Below are 20635 nucleotides of genomic sequence, written 5' to 3' on the forward strand. Positions count from 1 at the left end.
ACACAGTTCATCCAAAACAGTAACCTGGCCAGCTAGAACCACACGCTTCAACAAAACTGTACAAAGACATGTGGGTTGATTGGCAGGCAGATTAACTAAACAAAGAGATGCATGGTCTATGTGTCAAAACAAAGATGGAGGCTTACACGAAAAAAGGAGAAAATAACACAGAGGGTTAAGAAACAGTGTGGATTTCTGCAGAATCAACAAGCGAAGACGTTTAACTCATATAAAAGAAGTTATATTTGTTCTGAATGTTACAAGAATTTTCAAGTGGATATGTCTTCTGATGACACATGCTACAAATAAGCAGATGTGATTGGAACATCCCAAGTTAGGACAGTGGTTTGTCATCCTCTATTGTCTGATTTTAGACCTTTCTGGATTCAACAACAGAATGTAGAGTGGACTGATTGGACAGGCAGCCAAAACACAGCATTACACTTGGTCAAAGGCTCCAGGGAACATGGGCTTTTGAGCTGGCCTCTCATCAATCACTCCCTGTCAGATAAACTTCACTTGCAGATCCTTAGAACCAGCCTACGATAGATTGGTTTTATGTGTATTCTATGGGAACAGAGTCTGACAACAAAACTTTAAATCAAAACTGACTTCATTTCAAAAAGATGTGCTTTAGAGACTATAAATATTTGACCACATTAAAACCCCTGTGTTATGGGTAGTTCTCAGTGTTTGATATCCAGGGTTGATTTTTGTAGCGCTATCAGTAAAAAAAAATCAAACATTTAAATGAGATGAGTTTTTTTTAAAAAGCTGCTGCTCTAAATTGCTTCTTATAATTTGAAAAGCCCCCAGAGAGCCACAGTGTCTCTACACTCTCATTCTCCACATTGTAAACCTCTGTCATCTTTCTACTTAGAGCTGCCATGAACCTCCTGGAATCATGCCGAGGCAGTCCATTCAGCATACCTTGGGCTCACAGCTCTGCGCCCAGTCCTCTCCAGCAGCTCCCTCTTGCACAGTAAAATGGTAAAATGGCCACTTCACTGTTGCCCTGGCCCCCTCCAGTGCACTGTGTCCTCACGAGACTCGGCGTGCAGGACAGTCTGCTCTGAGGACATGTGCGCAAATCAGCAAGCATTCAAGAGGTTTCTGTCCACTCAGGTCTTTACAGTTCATATAGAATGTGAAATGTATTAGATATGATATTGTATTAGAATTGTGCTGTATTTTACAAAGACGGAGGCGGATCAAGCAGTCAGAAAAATACATGATCCATTTGTTTCAAAACAAAGATGACTAACACACTTCTCACTAGGGCTGTATTCAACCTAAGACATTCTAAAGAGGATATATTGAAAAATGTTGAAAAATGTTAACAGTTGCAATGGTTGTTTTGGGGATATGCAATAAAATATAAAAAATATAATCCACTCACTTTTTGTTAGATACATGAACCTAAAGCAAGACATTTACAGGCACGTTTTAGCACATTTAGCACACTGTTTTAGAGCAGGTTCATTTACTTGTTTTTATAGTTGAAATAAATCTACAGAGTCTGAAATTGAGCTGAGATAAAGTTAACAATTCTTCCCAGTAAAGGAATATATTACTCAACAAATAGACATCTTGGCCAACTAAGACCGATTATTTGATTAAAGGACTAGTCCTACTCATCACTAATACTGATCACTACACTTGAAATGAATAAGAATACATATATTTTATATGAATGAACTATAATTAGTTTAGTTTCTGCAAACACCTCTGTGCTCTTTACCATGTGGTACTGCCAACAGAGAGCTGGGAAATGGCTGCTAACATTTTAATGACTTAATGAGACCTAATGAGTTGAACTGGGAATGAGACGTGTGTGTGGAGCTGTGTGCTGAAAACTCACCTGCTGCATTAGGATTCTCAGCCCACCACAGGACCTCAGGTATAGGTTTGACTGTTTTTACTCCCCTCTACATGATATACTTGCTCTACAATTCAAATTGATATTGAGATTACTTTTTTTTTTTTACCTTAATAGTGATTTTTTCGGAAGAACATTGCGATTCAGTTTGCATTTGAAATCATGTTTGTACAGTGTTAAATTACAGGGTCAGCAGCTTTTATGCAGAATAACACAGGATATTTTGTTGTTTGTGGGGGAAGTTGGGTTACGTAAATAATTCCAGTCATTGCGATATATCTTAGAGCCTTACTTTTGGTAATATATATTATCTGATTACTGTTTACAGGCAGCAGTTCTTATGTTAGCAGTGTGTAATACAGCCATGCAAAGACACATACTCATTCAAATAATAATCAGCTTTTTCAGAAATGCACTTGCTTTTTTAGACCTCATATAAATTTTCCATAAATACTATTGAAATAATGAAACTATAATGGAACCTCACCCCAAAACACTGTGATATTGAGTTGGAAATGACAGTTCTAAGTCTCTAATAGGGCATCAGCTCCACCCACACTCCACACAAGGGGGATTTTTTTTTTTCTCTCCTGGACAGCAATGGCCTGCTGCTGACACACAAATCCCTGCTAACGGCTACGCCCAATTCATTTGGAGAGCTCCTCTTTCCCCACTGGACCCTTTGCCTACCACATCTATCAATCTAATGTGCTCACTGCATTACTTCTATTGGGCCTAAAATACGATAAAGAGGACACCGTGAGCCAAAGATGACAAATGATACAGTTGTAATAAAGTATCAGTAAATTTGATTTGGTCTTGTAGATGCTGAGAATATGTCTGTAATTGTCTTCTGTGAGGCAGTGGCTTGGGAACACAGCATGTCATCTGAAATGCTGTTAGGTTGTTGGTCTGATCCCTTTTCTTCCCCCCTCACTGATGTTGTGTTCTTGGGCAAGATCATACCTCCGGATTAGGTGTCACTTTTGTTGTTATAATGTGTTAATGTGATTGTAGCGCTATGATCAATGGAGGAATATGAGGTCGCGCTGTACGATTGCCAGTTCTGTCAAAATGTTCCAGACCAGCTGTGACTGTGCTGGGTTTTTAGTTGACATCATATTATGTAATCGCATTTACAACATTCCACAGGTCTGTATGGTGTATGGTACATATTGTATAATTTGCTTTTTCAAAATGGCAGATGGCCTTAGCACATGAAACAAAAACTGGCATAAAGTTTAACCTCTTCTCTGTCAGCACTAACTAATATGTTTTATACAATTGCTTCAAAATGTGGTAGAATAATTCAATCACAAACATGTGATTGTGTTAGTTAGTTGAACTTTACATACAACATTTATTTTATATGGAAATGTTTTACTCAATTCTTAAATAATAATGATGGGATTTGTGGGTTTTCTGTTTGGTTATTTCTTTCAAAATCCATGAATTATATTGGCCCCCGCCTCCCATCTGAAATTGTGACATCATATTGTAGAATATTGTGAATCCAAAGGCACTGTGTCGTCACATCTCAGAGTATTTTGAGTTTGCCTAATGTTAAACCAATGGGGATTTTAAGATGAACTATTAAACTTGGCATAATAGATTCAATAGATTGTGATGAATTTATTTACTGGTAGTGACCTCGCTGCCTTTTTTCTTCTAGTAATGGTAATGGTTACATACTCATGGACTTGAGAAGTACTTTGGATTATAAAATCTAATCAGCTGTTGTTATTTTCTGTTTGCAGATAAAGCTATTTCCTTGGAACTGAGCTGTGGAGCCGGTCCTAGCCATGTAGTGATAGAGCCGGGAGTGCCTGTGCTGCTAGACTGTAGCCTAGGCTCCAGTGATAGCCCCCTGAACTTCACCTGGCTACAGGATGGCCGACCCCTGCCTCTGGAGGGGGCAGACTTCCTCCAGTACCTGCCCAATGGCTCTCTGCTGCTGCTGCCCACTGCGTCTGCGGAGGTGGAGGGCGCCTACAGCTGTGTGACTGCCAGTGCCCACGGAGCCCTTATAAGCCGCGCCGTCAGCATACTTCTTGCAAGTATGTATTCACCCATAACGATGATGATGAGAAGCGCTGCATGGGTATATGTATTGGAAAGGGGGTTCTTTTACACAAAATATTTTAGTAGTTGGGGTTTAGGGTTGTGATGAAAATGTATGTGTGTTCATGTTGTGAAGAAAAGATTGACTGAAAATGTAGAAAGTAGTAAAAAATTAAGAAAAGAAAGTAGAAAAAACATTGAAGGGGAGGTATGTTAAAGGAAACTAGATGGAGGTTAAAATATGATGATAAAAATCTAATTGTGACGTGATTCCTGTGATACTCTTCTATTTCGATGATAGTGTCAGATGATGTCAGTGCTTCTCAGTTTAATACAGCTCAGAAGAAGAAGTTGTCTTTAGTTTCCTCTAATGACCATACAAAACTAGTATAAATTAATTGTGATAAAGTCTAAATTTGACCTAGGCTCTGAGAAAATGGCGCTATAGTGTATAGTGCTAATTTAAGTGTGACTTTTGCACATTTTCTGACACTTGATAAGGTAATATATCTGGCAAATCTATTCCACACTTTGCAAAACTGTTCACTCAAGACACAAAACAATTCAGAATGTAAACTTTGTGAACAACACTCTAAAGACTCTTGTAGAACAGACATTTTGTGGTTATAATGGGCAGGAAAATATGTTTCTACAGCAAGGAGTACAGTGTTGTGAGTGGTGAATATGCTTTGTGGATACTGATGGGTTAAGTGCATGAAAGTGTATATTTTTAGGGAGGTGCACATTTATTGATTCCTATGGGGATCATCAAAAGGTGACAAATGTAATGGCAAAACCCTATGAAATTTACAGTGTTCATTCAAAGCAGTATCCGTATACAAAACAATCTAATAATGCCTGGGTTTTTCAAGTAGTGGAGAAAGTCAAGAAACGACTGAAAAGTGAAATCATTAGTACATTGAGGAGGTTCTTCTCTCCCCTCTTTATTTAGTCGTTAGCTTTGTGTTGAATGAGGCAGGAACCAGTCTGAATGTCCTCTCTTTTGTCAGCCGTCGCATGCCTATTTATGAGCACCTCTTGTTTGGTAGACAATAAGCAGCGGAGAGCAGGAGTGGATAAATGGTGGGAACGCAAAAAAGGTGAAGAGACTTTGCGGTGATGGTGAAAGAAAGGGCTGCAGACACCATTAAGAATGACCTTCAGTGCACACACATGTGGAGCTACTGTAGAGTGCGTGCGTGTGAGTGTGTGCGTCTGTGCTGAATTCAATCTGCAGCATTAGGCTATGAGGTAGATGGGACTGAGGCGCAGGAGGTCAGAGCCAAACTGTTTCAACATTGACATTGACCGGACATTCTCATTTCCTACTGCATCTTTACAAGACCAAAAGAAATCATAGCTGCAATAACACAGTACTGAAGCCTCTTGTTTTTTACTCACTATGCCTCATGTGGTGTGGGCCATTCAAAGCAACCTGTAACACCAACATGGACAAGTGGTTATAATTCTATGTTTAGCAACCCATATATTTTGCATAATAAGTGTGGCGAATATAAACCTAAATTGATGAAGAATAGGAAGTTAGAATATTTGTCTATTGAAAGTATTTTTAAAAATGTAAAAGTATGCCTTTAGGAGGAAATAAGAATTGTTACAGATTACAATTCAAGAAATAAATGTGCATAGTTATTAAACTAAGCTTTTGAAAATGTGTGCTGGTGTAGGGACCTACATGTGGCTTTTGACGGTCTTACTTAGACTGAAAGCTGTGTTGTAGAGAGGTCACAGCTGGAATTATCTGCTTGCAGAAGGGGAGGAGAAAACGTTGCAATCTGATAGCTGTGGGGCCAAAGAGTGGGGCACAGATAGAGCGACAGACAAAGACAAAGAAGCAGCCAGGGTAAAGTCAAGGACAGCGCAGAGACACTAATGACAGGGGCGCCACAACACACACTTTTAATCTAGGAGTGCATTAAGGCGCAAGCAGGGTCACCTAAGCGTACAATACGTGTTGCTAAGAAACAACAGAACATATCTTATATGTTTGATGCGTCACCACTTATTAGGAGTATATCATCACATGGCTGTATCAACATTGCAACATGTGAGTGTTTGCTTTGTGTTGAGCCCTCAGTTTCACAGCAGGACCCAGGAGTCATGGGAAAAGAGCAGCCACAGCAGAGAGTGTCCATATTGTTCCTGCACAATAGGAGCCCAGTGTTATAACATGCAGTGCTCCCAAATCCCCCTGCCATGGCTGTGTTCAGGTCTAATCTATGTGAAATGTCTGCCTCATAGGCCATCAGGCAGAGTGCCAGTGTTGTAGGTGCTGTGTTTACATGCTCCTCACTGCTGCTGCCGTGGCTCAAAGCCATCACCCTGTGGCATGTCCTTTGATGCAACACCTATAACAGTATTTTTTTATTGCATTTCCCATCTATGGACATATTTGTTCAGCTTCTTGCTCTCATTGAAACTTCTCCAGTCAGAGCAGTAGGAAAACACAGATGTTCGTGTTGTTGTCGTCACAGCTGGTGAAAGGGGATCAGCAAATGTCTGCACTCTTCCTTTGACTTTTAAACTTGTTTGGACATTTGTATGTTGTACTTAAGCATTTATCCACATTTAGAAGCATTCTAAGTTTAACGTTGAATGGACTTAGTGATTCGTACATAAGTTATTTACACGAGATACATCAGATTTAAAATTCCGTTACTTTTTACCATTTTTTTCACATAGTATTTTTCTAAGTGAAAAAAATGTTCACAGAAACATTGATACTTTTTTATAAAGAGTAAGCAGACTGTGATGAATGATGTTTTGAAGGAGTATTTCCTGCTCTTTCTTGTGCTTTGATCCACCTCTCTTCAGAATTACACGCAAAGTAGCTCCACAGACCAACACTTTTGTTCTCCCAGCAGCCTGCAGGGGCCAGAGGTCAGGGGCCCCTAGTCATTACTCATTGCTGCCCCCTGGTGGCCCACAATTGAAGCTTTGCTTAGGTTTGAATGAATATGTGAGAGACACATAATAGCATTTTCGTGTAAGTGTTTTGTAAATAAAATGTATAGCCAAGACAATTTGTTTTTGCATTTCATCAGGTCTGTCCCACTTTCATCAAGAGCCTACTGCACAGACAGTTCCTGCTGGAGGAGTGGCCCGATTTGAGTGTCAGATTGAGGGAATCCCTGCTCCACTCATCTCTTGGGAGAAGAATAAAGGGCCGGTGCCACATGACCCAAGGTGCCTTATGGGAAAATATTATAATTTATTTGTATTGTAATGTATGGCATTGTTCTGAGCTGAAATTAGACAGATAAAGTAGGAAAGACGCATTGAATTATATTACATTTAAGAAAGGTCACCCTTTGACTTATTAGGCAACTTTATAACAATGCTATTAACGTCACGACATTCGCTATTCTTGGTATGCACTACTATTTCTTTGGATCATCAATCATATGGGCACAGACATATACTCTTTATGATACTGTGCATGACAGAAAACAGTCTGAAAGCAGTGCAGTAGGATTGCAAGTCTTTATAGGGGTTACTTGTACTACAGTATTCAGGTTCTTGCCATATCAGGCTTTGGACACCTCTACAAATCACCTTTACGATAATCACTAATTACACTGGCCTGTCGTGGCGGCTTCTCTGATCTCCGCATTGTGGTGCATTCAAGAGTAAGTGTTAATGGCTGCTGTGGCCCAATGTGACCCACCAGCAGCTTGCTGTTTATGAGGTCCTATTTGTGGAATGTGTATCTCCCCTTTGCACAGCCTCATCTAATAGGCTTTCTCACAGATGTGCCAAAGCATGCTGATGTATCACTGGATTCTCCTCACTGTATTGTGTCTCACTCTGTCCTCAATCAGCCCTCTGATGGTCTTTTCTATTTCTCGCTGCTATAACTGCTGCTATTATTGTGACAGTTTTCAACAAAGCTGCTATTTATGTTCTGTAGTGTATCATTTTTTTCTTTATTTTCTCTCCCCCTTTAAACCCAGTAAAACGGTTTCCATTTGTCATAATCTGAATCACCAAAAAAGGCTAAATATAAATGCTTCCAAAGTATGCATTGAGTTTTTCCCCCTGATTTATGAATAATCATATTCAAATACAATGTATTTTTTATTTCTTTTTATAAATGAAATGGTTAGACATCCTTCAAAACCTCTGAAAAGACGAACACAATTTAATTTATTAAAGTTCTAAAAGTATTAAATATCAATGTATTGTATCATTTCTGTTATTTTCAGATTCATTTCTCTTCCAAATGGAGTGCTTCAGATTGTGGAGGTGAGCCCAGAGGATGAAGGCTCTTACCGCTGTATTGTATCCAACTCTGCACGAAGAGACATCAGTCAAGAGGCCACGCTAACTGTCTCCACAGGTAATGGGATTTACCCTAGCTTGCATCCAACTGAGATTTAAATAAATGTGTTTATCTGAGACATAAAGCCACATTTACAAGTTTGTAAGTGGATTTTTTTTTTATTGTGTATTGCATTTTTTAGGTGTACCACATGCACTTCATGGAGATGTAAGGGCTTTGCTTGGAATGTTCAACCACAAATCTGACCTGTAACTTGGTCTGGTGGCATTTCTTATTTTTTCCCATGAAGATAATATTCAATACCATACTGCTGAACATTTTAGGCAAAGCAATAACATCTCAAATAGATGACGAACTCTCCACCAGAAAAGTTACACTTGCACAAAGTTAGAATAAAGAATATTACATTCTTCTATCTCAGAAATTACATTACTTTGATGCATTGATACAAAGAATGTGAAGATTGAATTTGTTCTTAAGCACGACTTATCTCAAAGGACATCCTATAGAACTACCACAGCATGTAAGTGCATTCAAATTCTACATATATAGAACATTTCAACCACAGATGCAATTACAGTTAATTAAGTCATTTTGTGGCATTTTGTTTCTGCTTGTCTCAGCTTTGATGAAACCTTTTGAGGAAACCACTTTAGACTCTTTTGTGTGCAATTAGATGTACCAGATGTCAGAGTCAATCCCATCACATCCATCAGAGTCACACCAGAGCTCTATAAAAACAAAACTCTAGAACATAGGGTTTAAACCCTTATTTTTGGTACAAACAATAGGTTTCTTATGTACCTGGTATTTAAAACATACTTACTTCAAAGGTTACTGTCACACAATTTTCTCTGGGGTAGGATGTTCACACTTTTTTTTGTTTACATTTTTTTTTCTGTGCAGAAGTATACTTAAAAAATGTATCAGTGTAAACAGTGGCCATACACAGACGTCCCACTTGGCTTACATACTGTTGAATCACAGTGTGCTGCTGCTCTGTATGACAGACAACAGCACACAAAGGTGCTATGTTTTTTGTTTTCACTAAATTGAAACATTTGAATTGAACTGTCAAAAGAGTAACCTGCCACCTGGCTCACTCTGATGACAAGTGCCTTGTTGTTGCAGGCTCTGATGAGGCCTTGGGCAGAGTGGTGATTGTAGCACCGCCTCAGAATGCCACAGTAGTTCTTGGTCACACAGCCGTGATGGAGTGTATGGCACAAGGCCAGCCCAAACCCCTGGTCTCCTGGAGCAGGCAAGGTAGACTGCAAAAAGCAAACTGCATAGTTTACATATTTGCTGTAATTTCTTAATTATACTCTATTTTATATTCTGATTTCTGTCAGTTTGCCCACTTTCAATATATTATAAAGTTAATATTCAGAACTGCAATATAATGTAGTGAATAAACTTGGTGAACCCACCTGTAAAGGCTGCAGAGCCACCTGTTGGTGGTTTGTTAGATTACAGCTATATACTCTTGTCATCTCCTCTTCTTTTCATGCTGTTTGTGTGGAAGCTGAAAGCCAGACTCTTTTATTCCATCATTATTGTATCACCCCAGACTGTCTCCTGTTTACTCTTTGATCAGATGGAAAGCCTGTTTCCACTGATGTGGTCGTCCTGGCAACGAACTTGGTGATCAGGGACACAAGGCGTCATCATGCTGGGGTATATGTCTGCAGGGCTAACAAGCCCAAGACCAGAGAGTTTGTGATTGCAACGGCTGAGTTGCATGTTCCTGGTATGAGTTTTTCTTTTGCATTCTTACTCCCTGTTCATTGATAAATGTAGATAAATAAACTTTTCATGCAAGTAGTATTTTTTAATATAGGCCTTTCATTTTTCCTCAGCTCCTCCAGTGATCCTGCAGCCTCCAGAGTCAGTGTCCCTGTCCAGAGGTAACACAGCCAGGTTTGTGTGCAACAGTTCTGGAGAACCAGCCCCAGTGTTACGATGGCTGAAGAACGGTCAGCCCCTCCAGCCTTTCAGACGCATGAAAATCCAGAGCCCTGGAGTGCTGCTCATTAACCAGCTGGCACTGGAGGATGCAGGCTACTACCAGTGCATCGCAGACAATGGCCTGGGCACAGCCTGTGCCACTGCCAGGCTCACTGTTATTGTGCGAGAGGGTCTGCCCAGTCCCCCACGCCACCTACTTGCCACCCCTCACTCCAGCACCACTGCCCTCCTCACCTGGGAGAAACCTGAGTACAACTCAGACCAGATCATCGGTTACTCTGTGCACTGCCAAGGGGCTGCAGGTCTGGTATTCTATTAGCCTATTTAACCATTGTTATGGTCATTGTCAAGACCCCAGTGCAAAGTGTTGTGAAGTTGATTTTTGTTAAATGTACGAAAACTTTTGGGGAATTTCAAACAAAAATATTATGACAAGTATAGTGGCATGGTGCATGTGTAAAATTTAAATTTCCACTTTAAAGAAAGCCATAGCCTGAAATTCTTTTTGTAAGATTTTTATGTTTAACAACAACTAAAGATCTACTAACGTTACACATTTTTTTCAGGTTCTGATAATGTGGAGTACCAGTTTGCAATGAACAATGACACTACTGAGTATTACTTCAAAGAGCTTCTTCCTCACACTGCCTATACATTTTTTGTGGTGGCTTACTCACCCATGGGTGCCAGTCCACCTTCTTTGCCTGTCACTGTTGAGATGCTGGAAGATGGTGAGAAGTTCTCTTTTTTCAACTCTGTACATGTGTGCAATGCTAGAAAATAAATTATCCAGCTAATTGCATCAAATATAGTGAACCACCTTTGGCTTTTCCACTATTTCTTGTGTAAGTAATTTGTAGAAAGTTTGAAGTTCTATTGAATATTCACTTAGTCTTTAACTCATTAAGTGAAAGTTTCCTTTAAATGGTGTTTTTTTTTTATTCATCCAAGGCATTACAGAATACTAATAAGTGCATTTCATCCTCCAGTGCCAAGTGCTTCACCCCAGCTGTCTATAGCCAGCTCCTCACCAACAGACATTCGACTCATGTGGCAGCCATTGTCTACCCAGCACAGTAGAGGGGCTGTGACCCGCTACCGCATTGAGTACAGTGCAATGGACCAAAGTGAGCAAAATGTCATTGATCAATACCTCCCTTACATTGTATAGCCGTACATTTGTAGATGTGGAAAAAGTAAATACCAGTTATTTATAGAGCGACATAGAGTGCATGGTGTGCATTATTATATGTGTTCCCACAGTGGACAATATCTACTCGGTGGAGGTGGGAGGTAATGAGACCCAATTTACTCTGAGAGAGTTGCAACCCAACCAGACATACAGGCTGAGGATAGCAGCTGGAACAGGCATTGGTTTTGGAGTGTCATCTGAATGGGCCCAGCACCAAACTCTGGCCAACTACAACCAAAGTGACCAGAGCTTGGGTAAGTAAGAGGACTGTTGTCTCTACTATGTTTAAATGCCTTGGGCTGAAAATCTGAAAGTGATGGTTTTGAGGAAGATTCTTCCCGCCTTGAAACAAAATGTTTGATTTTGTATGCATTCTCTTCTAGTCATCTTCGCACCTACTGAGCTGAAAGTCAGAGCCAAAGTCAGTTCTCTCAACGTCACATGGCACCCATCGCCTAATCACACGGTGGTGTCAGGCTACAAGTTGTCCTGTCAGGAAGTGGAATCGGACGACACCTCCAACGGCCATAGACCACTGCTGATGCACACAATCAGGCTACGCAAGAAGGCCAGATACCACATTCTCACTGGTCTGGGTATGTCACAAAAAAGTCAGTTTCACTTTTGAAATACATTATGGGATTTTGTAATTTTTGTTTAGTATTGATCAGTGCAATTGACTGGTTACTGACTGTTGTGCTATAAGATTGTAGGTAGTCATTTTTACTTGAAACAGCTATCTATGTGGCTCTACATGACCAATTCATGACCAATTGATTCAGATCATTAGAGGTGTTTTTAAGGCAAGAGAGTGTGGACAATAGTGTTGCAAGATTAATCTCTCCAGTCAAATCATACTTGCAATTTCAGCAGTCAATTAAATCACAAAGACTGTACATGTTAATGTAATACTCTCTGCAAACAGTACATTTATATGTTTCCATGCTATGCATAAAGCATGTTCAACCTGAGAGTTAGACCTCTACAAACATACTTTTGACTGAAAAGCAATTGCATTTTGCCAGAAAAATCACAATTAGGTATTTTAAGTGGTCCCATCCTATTTATCTATCAATCATTTTATACATTCTATTTCTGAAAGACAAAGGCTTTAAATTTATTTTCAAGAGCCACTATTTATTTTTTCCTTGTCAATCGACATTTCAGAAAAAGAATAACTTAAGTGGCAAATTGTGTCCTATGTAACTATAAAATGTGATGTCTCAACTCAATCTATGTATGTTCAGTTCCTGACCACCAGTATGAGGTGAGGGTGTGGGCATTTACTAAACAGACCGATGGAGCAGCAGCCGTGTGGAAGGGACGCACAGACAAGACTCACAACAGGAGTAAGTTCCGTCTTAACTTTTATGACTTCTCATGTACCAATAAAATCTTCAAAACAATTTTATTAGCATCTCTGTGTGTATCAAAGCACCCTGGCCTCCTCCCCGACCTCCTCCTCTGCCCCCAAGTATCATCCAAGCCCTGGCTAACAGCTCCACCTCCATCTGGCTGCGCTGGGAGAAACCGCGTTTCAGTAATGTCCGCATCATCAACTACACAGTGAGGTGCAGCCCTTTCGGAACCACCAACGCATCCCTAGTCTCCTATCACACCAGGTCAGTTAATATCAGTGTTTATCAGTTTGAATTCTGCACTCTTCCTGTGTTGAATAATTAACTGTTCATATAAATAATTATGTAATATCATTACAGTGCTTCAGTGGTTTGGATTATGCCACATACAGTGTTATTTTGTGAAATAGGGTTATGAAATTCATATATACATTATATTGACTATTGATCTCTCTTTACTTATATGTAACAGTTTCTATCAAGTTATGTTATATTTTGGTATTTTAAAAGTGTTTGCTGTCCATGCAGCTCTGTGCAGGAAATTCTGCTGGGGGATCTGAAGCCCTTCACTCGATATGAGCTGGCAGTGCAGTCTAATGGAGTGGACGTAGCAGGGCCCTTCAGTAGCACTGTGCAGGAGACCACCCTGTCTGATAGTAAGCTACCATCCTGGATTTTGTGGAAAAATCACCAGTTTTTACTAACTTACTTACTTGTTATACAGCTGAAAGTTTTCCTGTTTTAGATCAATTAGGATTACCAAAATGATTTCTATTTGCTAAATGCCAGAACAATGACAGAAGGATTTTAGACAGTTTTTAGTATTTGGTACCATTACCTTTAAACTGTATGTCTTGGATTAAATGTTTTGAATATCCTTCCACATGCTTCTCACAATAGTCGGCAGGAATTTTGTCCCATTCCTCTCAACAGAACTAGTGTAACTGACCCAAGGCCGCCTTGCTCGCACATGGCTTTTCAGGTCTGACCATACATTTTTAATAGGATTGAGATCAGGGCTTTGTGATGATCACTCGAAACACTGACTTTGTTATCCTTAAGCCACTTTGTAACCAGTTTGGCCGTATGCGTTGGGCCATTGTCGATTTGGAAGACCTATTAGCTCCCAAGCCCAACTTCTTGAGATGTTGTTTTAGTATTTCCACATAATGTTCTACTTCTTGGCAGAGTGGCCCTTTAGCTCATGCTGGTACAGTACTTATTTTGCTGTGGATAATGACACACTCTTACCACCTTCAGCCAGCATCTTCATCAGGTCTTATGCTTTTGTTCTTGGGTTGATTTGCACATTTCAGACCAAAGCACATTCATCTCTGGGATACAGAACCAGTCTCCTTCCTGAGGGGTATGAGGGCTAGACATTCCCATGGTGTTTATAGTTGCGTATAATTCTTGAACAGATGACTGAGGCACCTTTGGGCGTCTGGAAATTGCACCCAAGAATGAACTAGACGTGCACCCAACTCGGCAGTTCTCTTCCTGATCTCTTGGCTGATTTCTTTTGACTTTGAGGGGGTTTTAATCATTTTTAGATGTATCCCCGGAACTAACAATGGGCATGATTTGTAGTAAATAGTGAAAATCAGACTTTTGCAAATCAGTTAAACTGTTCTTTATTCATTTTAACCTTTCTGTAACTTACCACTGTAAACCATTGCCACTGTCACTTAATCCAAATCTAGTGTTAATTTGCTGTTGATTCTAGTGCATGTCATTATCACTGCTTGATATCCATGCTGGTAAGTGGCAGGATCACTGAAAGACCCAGATGTAGTTGATTTTGCTGAAAGCTCGTGGCTCTGAGTTTGGACCATGTGTGGTTGGTCCACTTCTAATGGCATTATTAGCACCAGTCACCCCATAGTGCTCTTCACTGCTGTGTGTCATCACCTGAGCCCTTGCCCATTCCTCATCTGCCCCTCCCACCACCACAAGCACCTCCGCTCAGTCCACTGGCCCCAGATGGCAGGGACACACCAGCACAGATGGCTGTCACACACATCTCACATTGAAACATATTGTACTCAGGACAGCTGTGTGGGCTCATTTAAGGTCTCCAATTACTGACCCACTCCTCCTTCTTCCAGAGCCTTCCTCTCCTCCAGAGGAACTGCAGCTGAATGCACTCTACACATCCTCTGTGCTGGTGAGCTGGCGCCCCCCACTGCAACCTAATGGTATCATCACCAGCTACACAATATTGTACAGCACCAACATGAGCCAGCCAGAGCACACGTGGAACAATGTTTCTCAGGATGGTATGAATATTCATTTATTGAATTTAAGTAAATATTAACTTCAGTGCTTTTGAATTGATCTTCCAAGAATCAAACACAATTATCTAACCATTTTGACTGATCTTTTATATTTTTTAGGTACCATAACCAGTGTTGAGATACGAGGTTTGACTAGTGGGACACAATACTTTTTTAAATTAGGGGCATCGACTGAGATGGGCCCAGGACCTTATTCTCCTGTGAAGGACGTGAATATCCCGTATAGTAAGCACTCATTTATTCTATAATTTCCCCTGTAACTATCCTCAAGTTACAAAAACATGCATCTGCAGAGCTCTTTTATACTATAACTGAGCATTCAGTTGAGAAGATTTAGTTCTGTGGGACATTATTATTGACACTGTTTGCTTTTGCTTCATTGTCGATAGTATAGTAATGGTACAGTATCAAAGGAAAAGCAATTTTCCCAGCCTGTGAGACTCAGGTGAAATGTTGATGTCTGTATTTTATGAGTCAGCATGTATTACTGTATCACATGTACTTTTACACAAACTGGAACATACGTAGAGTCATTACGTCAACCCTATTTCACATTTCTATTCCTGGGTTGCTATAGCAGATCCGATGCATAAACATCTTGACCGGAAACCCAACTCATGTCACCACTGTCCATTATTACAAAAACACATTCTTACCTGGGAAAAAAACATGGTCATATACACAAATACATCAGTGTCTCATGGTCACTGATCGTTCATGGCCTGTCATTTCCTCCACTCAAACAGTTCATACACGTCCAGACCTCAGATCATAGAGAGGGGACTGTACCATCCTCCTCAGGAAATGTCTCTTTGGCCAAACAATCTTCTAGGTCTGAGCTGCTCATGACTGGAACACCACACCTACTGTCACAAACCTCACCACATGCACTTTATGCATTCATTTAAATTTCTGTTTAAAAAATAGCTAATTGAAAATCAGTGCTGTCCCATCCACCTCTGGCTGCCCCCTGCTGGCCTCTTGATTGTTATTTTGTTTGTTTGCTGTTTGTGGCTGTCTAAGTCTAATGTTTGTCTATTGACTGTTCTGTTATAATGTATTTTATCCCTGTAATAATGTAACTGTAGTTTTACTTGTTGTAGGTTCACACTTAGCGTCTGTCTAGGGACTACAGAGATAAAATAGCCCTCTGGCTAACTGTGACATATTTATATTGTAGTATGCACTGTCCTTGAAATAAATTAATACAATTTTGACTTCAATGCCACATGGGCAACCTGTCAGGACGAGCAGACAACCACAGTGCACTGCCTGAGCTAGGCCTGGTCGAGACTACCTTGGTAAAGCAGAGTAGCTACAGGAATTCCACTAATACAGTGGCCTGGTCAGCCAAGACTACTCATATTTTCTATACTATACAAATACATATCAAGTTTGGGAACTTGCCTTATCTCCCTGAGTTCTGATAGGTGCGGTTGACAGCCAGATTAACCAGTCTTTAAATTGCATGTTCTGTTTAGGTGATAACAAATATGGAGGCTTCCAAGTAAAATTAGAAAAAAAAAAAGATATAATATGACTTAAAATGTAAATTCCTATTCTTGATTTTATGTTCTCTTTCAAGGTATTCTACCAGAATTAGACATCCCTACAGTGACCGGAATCATTGTTGGTGTGTGCCTGGGGCTCATCTGTATCCTCCTCTGCATGTGCTTCAGCTTCCGCAACATCAAGTCCAGGTGCTGTCATTGACTAGTGCTTGTACCATACTCTCCAAATAAAGAATCCATTTTGAATTAATAACAGTGCTTGTCTCCTATATACCTCATCTCTATTCAGGGAGCTATCTGGTGGCTTGGACTCCACAGCTGTTACTCCTCAGTTCAGGAGAGGAGCTGGCTGCCATCTTCCATCTAATGTGCCAGAGTGCAGTTACAGCCATGAACTGGAGACACTGATGCCTCCAGGCAGCCACGAGTGTGGTCATCCACTGGCAAAGGCCCCAGAGGAGCAGCGGCTGATGTCTAGTACTCACTCAGGGGGAGGGGAGGATAGTGTCCCTTCTGAGAACAAGGTTAGCACCTGCTAATGGTTTCAGAAAACACAGACTTTGTACACCGGTACTATAGACTATTACACTCTTATCCTCCTGCCAGATTTTAGTTAGATAGTTACTGTTTTTACTTCAGTATATTCCAGTAATAAAATATGCAAGCTGAAAAATATTAATATTTTACAGTGGATATATTTAATATTTGTAGAACTATATATATGTGTGTTCTTTTCCCAGGCTTGGAATGGGTCAGTCAGTCATAACTGGGCCAACAGAATCACAAGCTACAGAGATACTGTCACAGACGTCTCTCCGACAGTAGTTAATGGGGTCCCTAACATGCTAATGAATAAGAATGGCACGGTAAGGGAAGCAGCTAACATAGTATCTGTGCAGGTGTCTGTGATTAGCATGTCACATTAAAGTAGACACACCGGCCTGCTCTTAAATCAGTTATTATATGGTATATAAATCCACAAATGCTATTCATTTCGCTACATACATAGATTAATACTTAAGTTTGTAAGTTTAAGTTTAGTTTGTATTATGTGTATTAAAAATGTCTTAACTTGCTGATTTGGTTTAATTGTTTTTCACTATGTTGTATTTAGTTGTTGGTCCCAGTTTCACTTTTTCTGTTGTTGTATTTGCAGGACATGGACGGTGTGTCTGCATCAGCGTGCAATAACCAGGTCGAGGCAGAAGTCATAGTTCACTCTGAGCTATCAGACCCCAGCGGAGCACACCGGGAGGAAGGCAGTAAGAGAGAGGAGTCCAGCAGCAGCTGTACCAGGGGACTGTCGTTATCAGAGGACACATACTCTCCTCTAAGCCAGTGCAGTCCACAAACAGAGGAGAAGCCTTCACTGGAACAAACAGTGGTCCAGATCCCCTCAAGTGTTCCCTCAATGAAGTCCCAGTGTTACCACAACGGGGAGTTGGAGGGCATGGGAGGGGAGCTGGAGACAGACTCAGAGCTGCAACAGGACACAGGTCTCACCAATGGCTTCCATTCACCTCAGACTGTGTGCTCTGTGCTGACAGAGCAGTTAGAGAACGGAGAGTCCAGACACTGTCCCAGTGCTGCAGGCAAGGCTGTGTCTGTGGGCCTGGCCTCTGCCCCATTTGTCAGCTCGGGACTGGTGCACGCTACCTCAGCTGTCCACACGTACTTGTGCCCATAGTCCCATGTACCCTTAGCATCAGGGCACACACCTCCCATTCTCTACTTTTCAACCATGGTACAGCAAGTTCATTTACACACCTCATTGTTATATCTTTCTTGTAAAGATATTTACATTTTAATGTATTCTGCTATGTACCACATAGTTCCATAGACCAGTCTGCAGTTTTTTTGTATGGGTATACCAGCACAACCCTACTTTCCTCATATCCAAGCAGATGAAGGTAGACTGTAGGAGGTGATTCCCTCAGTGTTCCACATGGTCCACTCCGGAGTAAAATGTAGACAAATGCATAGGCTCTTGGACAGTCTCTGCGGGTTTAGCTGTGTGGATGCTGCAGTCCTGTGGCACTGAGAAATGGGCCTTAAGGACTGTGTAAAACATGTCCTTGCTGTTTCAGGGTCCAAAGACACATTCAAACTCAGATGTTGCCCCTTGTATCTTCATTTCAGTACAACATGCTTATGCATAAACAGGCTCTATTTAAACACCTTTGTTAAGTGGAGTGAGTCAGTCTCAGGTGCCTAATTGTTGTAGGTGCATTATTGCATACATACATATATATATATATATATATATATATATATATATATATATATATATATATATATATATATTCTGTACAGAATGTGGTATGAGGACACATTCAAACATAGGTACACACAAATTTCTTTCCAGATGCCATGTATGGATTTTGTGAACTAGGGGCGCTAAAACAAACAAAAGTGGATTTTTTTTTCAGATGCTAGATATTTTTTGTAATGAATTATTTTGTTTGTGGCAGTATTGGGTAGCTATGCTAGAGCTAGAGCTGTTACGAATGTTCATTCAACCACTTTTCTGGTTTGGCTTCCATCTAGGGATGCACCACTACCCGCTCAATATCATGGCTCTTTAACCTGTGATATACGCACATTCTAATGCTGTGCCATGTTAACTTACATTTGTAAGAGTATTGTAAAAAATGTTGTACCAGGACAGGTACCGGTACCAGGTCAAACTATTTTGTGGTGCTGGGAAGTTCTCATGGATGTGACAGGATAAAGCAGGTGCATCCCTACTCCTTATCAACAACACTACCTCTTTATTTTCAGAATGGTGTCTGTAGTGGTTTAGTAATGTGTAACCAGCATCTTTTTAAAATAATTTTTACTATGGTTTTTTTTCTGATTTGAATAGCCTTTGGTGTTGTGCAGAAATCACCATCCGACACTGACTGTATTGTTCTTGTGCTCTGTAAAACAAGAATGAATTGTCGCTTTAATGCATCCCAGCTTCCTCTCAGATATTTGCAGTATTATTTTAAGGATTAAACTGTGCAGAAGAACACACAATATCCAAAGTAACTCTATGGTTTTGAGAATTTCACCAAGTTATACAACAGTTTGTGCAGTAATACATTATCACACAATGTCTTAGATCCACTGATGAGACCAATAATAAGAGGAGAGTGAGTTTACTTTGACAGGATGTCTCGTGCTCTCAGGTAGCTCTCCTTCACATCTTGCAGTTTAAAGAGGCAGTACAACCTCGGAGACCACTTTCTGCCGGTTCACGGTTCCTAGGTGTACGTTCAAAACATTCTCTTTTTTTTAAGTAACTGTCAAACAGACTGCATGATACCTCAAGCCTTTTTAGCCTTCTTATGTTTTACCTATCAAGGACATTATTTCAACAGTAGCAACTCAAGAGACACAAGTGAATGTCTTCTAAGAGATCCTGGGTCATAAGTAATGCTGTGCCATAATAACAAAACTATCCAAATTCAAGTGTTTTTCTCTTTATTTCTCACTAAGATTGTGTACTAAACATGTTTTCAAACACTACAGGTTTTGACCCAGGTTCTGTTTTGATTGTTCTACCATGAAACTGTCTGTCTTAAATGACATATTCCTTAAGCATTCCAGTCGAATAACTTTGTCAGACATACCTCTCTGGGCCTGTGAGTCATGTGACCTATAAGAAGCTCAGATTGTACGCCATTTCTTTTGATCATCACCAGTTTTGCAGTGAACCTAGTGAAGACACAGCAGGTTGTGTAAGGAGCAGTGTCAGAGAAAGTCTGTGCTCAGTATACCAAGTGATGGCCAAATCTTGTAATATGTGTGAATAGATTTTCTATGTTCACTTGTCACAATACTTGGTATCGTTTTTCCACATTTACTGTTGTAAACTACATTTAACAATAACAGAAGTGCTTATGGGAATAAGACTAGGTTTTTGAGTGATAACATTAGAACTTGTCTTACACATAGTTGTTCAGTTCCATTGTAATGCGCAGTGAAGAGTTTTGGGAGTGATTAAAAAAAACTCTGCCATGCACCGTGTTCATATAGGACTTTTAGAACTTATAACCGCTAAATGTTTAACCAGGTTCCCTGA

General features: G+C 40.3%; 1 protein-coding gene across 1 annotated transcript in view; it reads left to right on the plus strand.

Annotated features, from left to right (window-relative positions):
• The window catches only part of igdcc4 (immunoglobulin superfamily, DCC subclass, member 4), a 32090-nt gene extending 13747 nt beyond the window's left edge, over nucleotides 1-18343 (plus strand). Inside the window, exons 2-20 of the mRNA XM_033988725.2 lie at nucleotides 3637-3936; nucleotides 7003-7144; nucleotides 8164-8297; nucleotides 9372-9506; nucleotides 9838-9990; nucleotides 10100-10510; nucleotides 10775-10939; nucleotides 11198-11335; nucleotides 11472-11654; nucleotides 11784-11996; nucleotides 12648-12749; nucleotides 12836-13022; nucleotides 13287-13414; nucleotides 14867-15037; nucleotides 15155-15280; nucleotides 16641-16755; nucleotides 16856-17090; nucleotides 17307-17432; nucleotides 17723-18343. Of these exons, the coding sequence (XP_033844616.1) occupies nucleotides 3637-3936; nucleotides 7003-7144; nucleotides 8164-8297; nucleotides 9372-9506; nucleotides 9838-9990; nucleotides 10100-10510; nucleotides 10775-10939; nucleotides 11198-11335; nucleotides 11472-11654; nucleotides 11784-11996; nucleotides 12648-12749; nucleotides 12836-13022; nucleotides 13287-13414; nucleotides 14867-15037; nucleotides 15155-15280; nucleotides 16641-16755; nucleotides 16856-17090; nucleotides 17307-17432; nucleotides 17723-18253 (3695 nt within the window). The 3' untranslated portion in view covers nucleotides 18254-18343. The remainder of the gene's footprint in view (nucleotides 1-3636; nucleotides 3937-7002; nucleotides 7145-8163; nucleotides 8298-9371; nucleotides 9507-9837; nucleotides 9991-10099; nucleotides 10511-10774; nucleotides 10940-11197; nucleotides 11336-11471; nucleotides 11655-11783; nucleotides 11997-12647; nucleotides 12750-12835; nucleotides 13023-13286; nucleotides 13415-14866; nucleotides 15038-15154; nucleotides 15281-16640; nucleotides 16756-16855; nucleotides 17091-17306; nucleotides 17433-17722) is intronic.
• Nucleotides 18344-20635: the final 2292 nt, after the last annotated feature.

Source organism: Periophthalmus magnuspinnatus, chromosome 3 (assembly GCF_009829125.3).
Source record: "Periophthalmus magnuspinnatus isolate fPerMag1 chromosome 3, fPerMag1.2.pri, whole genome shotgun sequence".
In the NCBI taxonomy this organism is placed as follows: domain Eukaryota; kingdom Metazoa; phylum Chordata; class Actinopteri; order Gobiiformes; family Gobiidae; genus Periophthalmus; species Periophthalmus magnuspinnatus.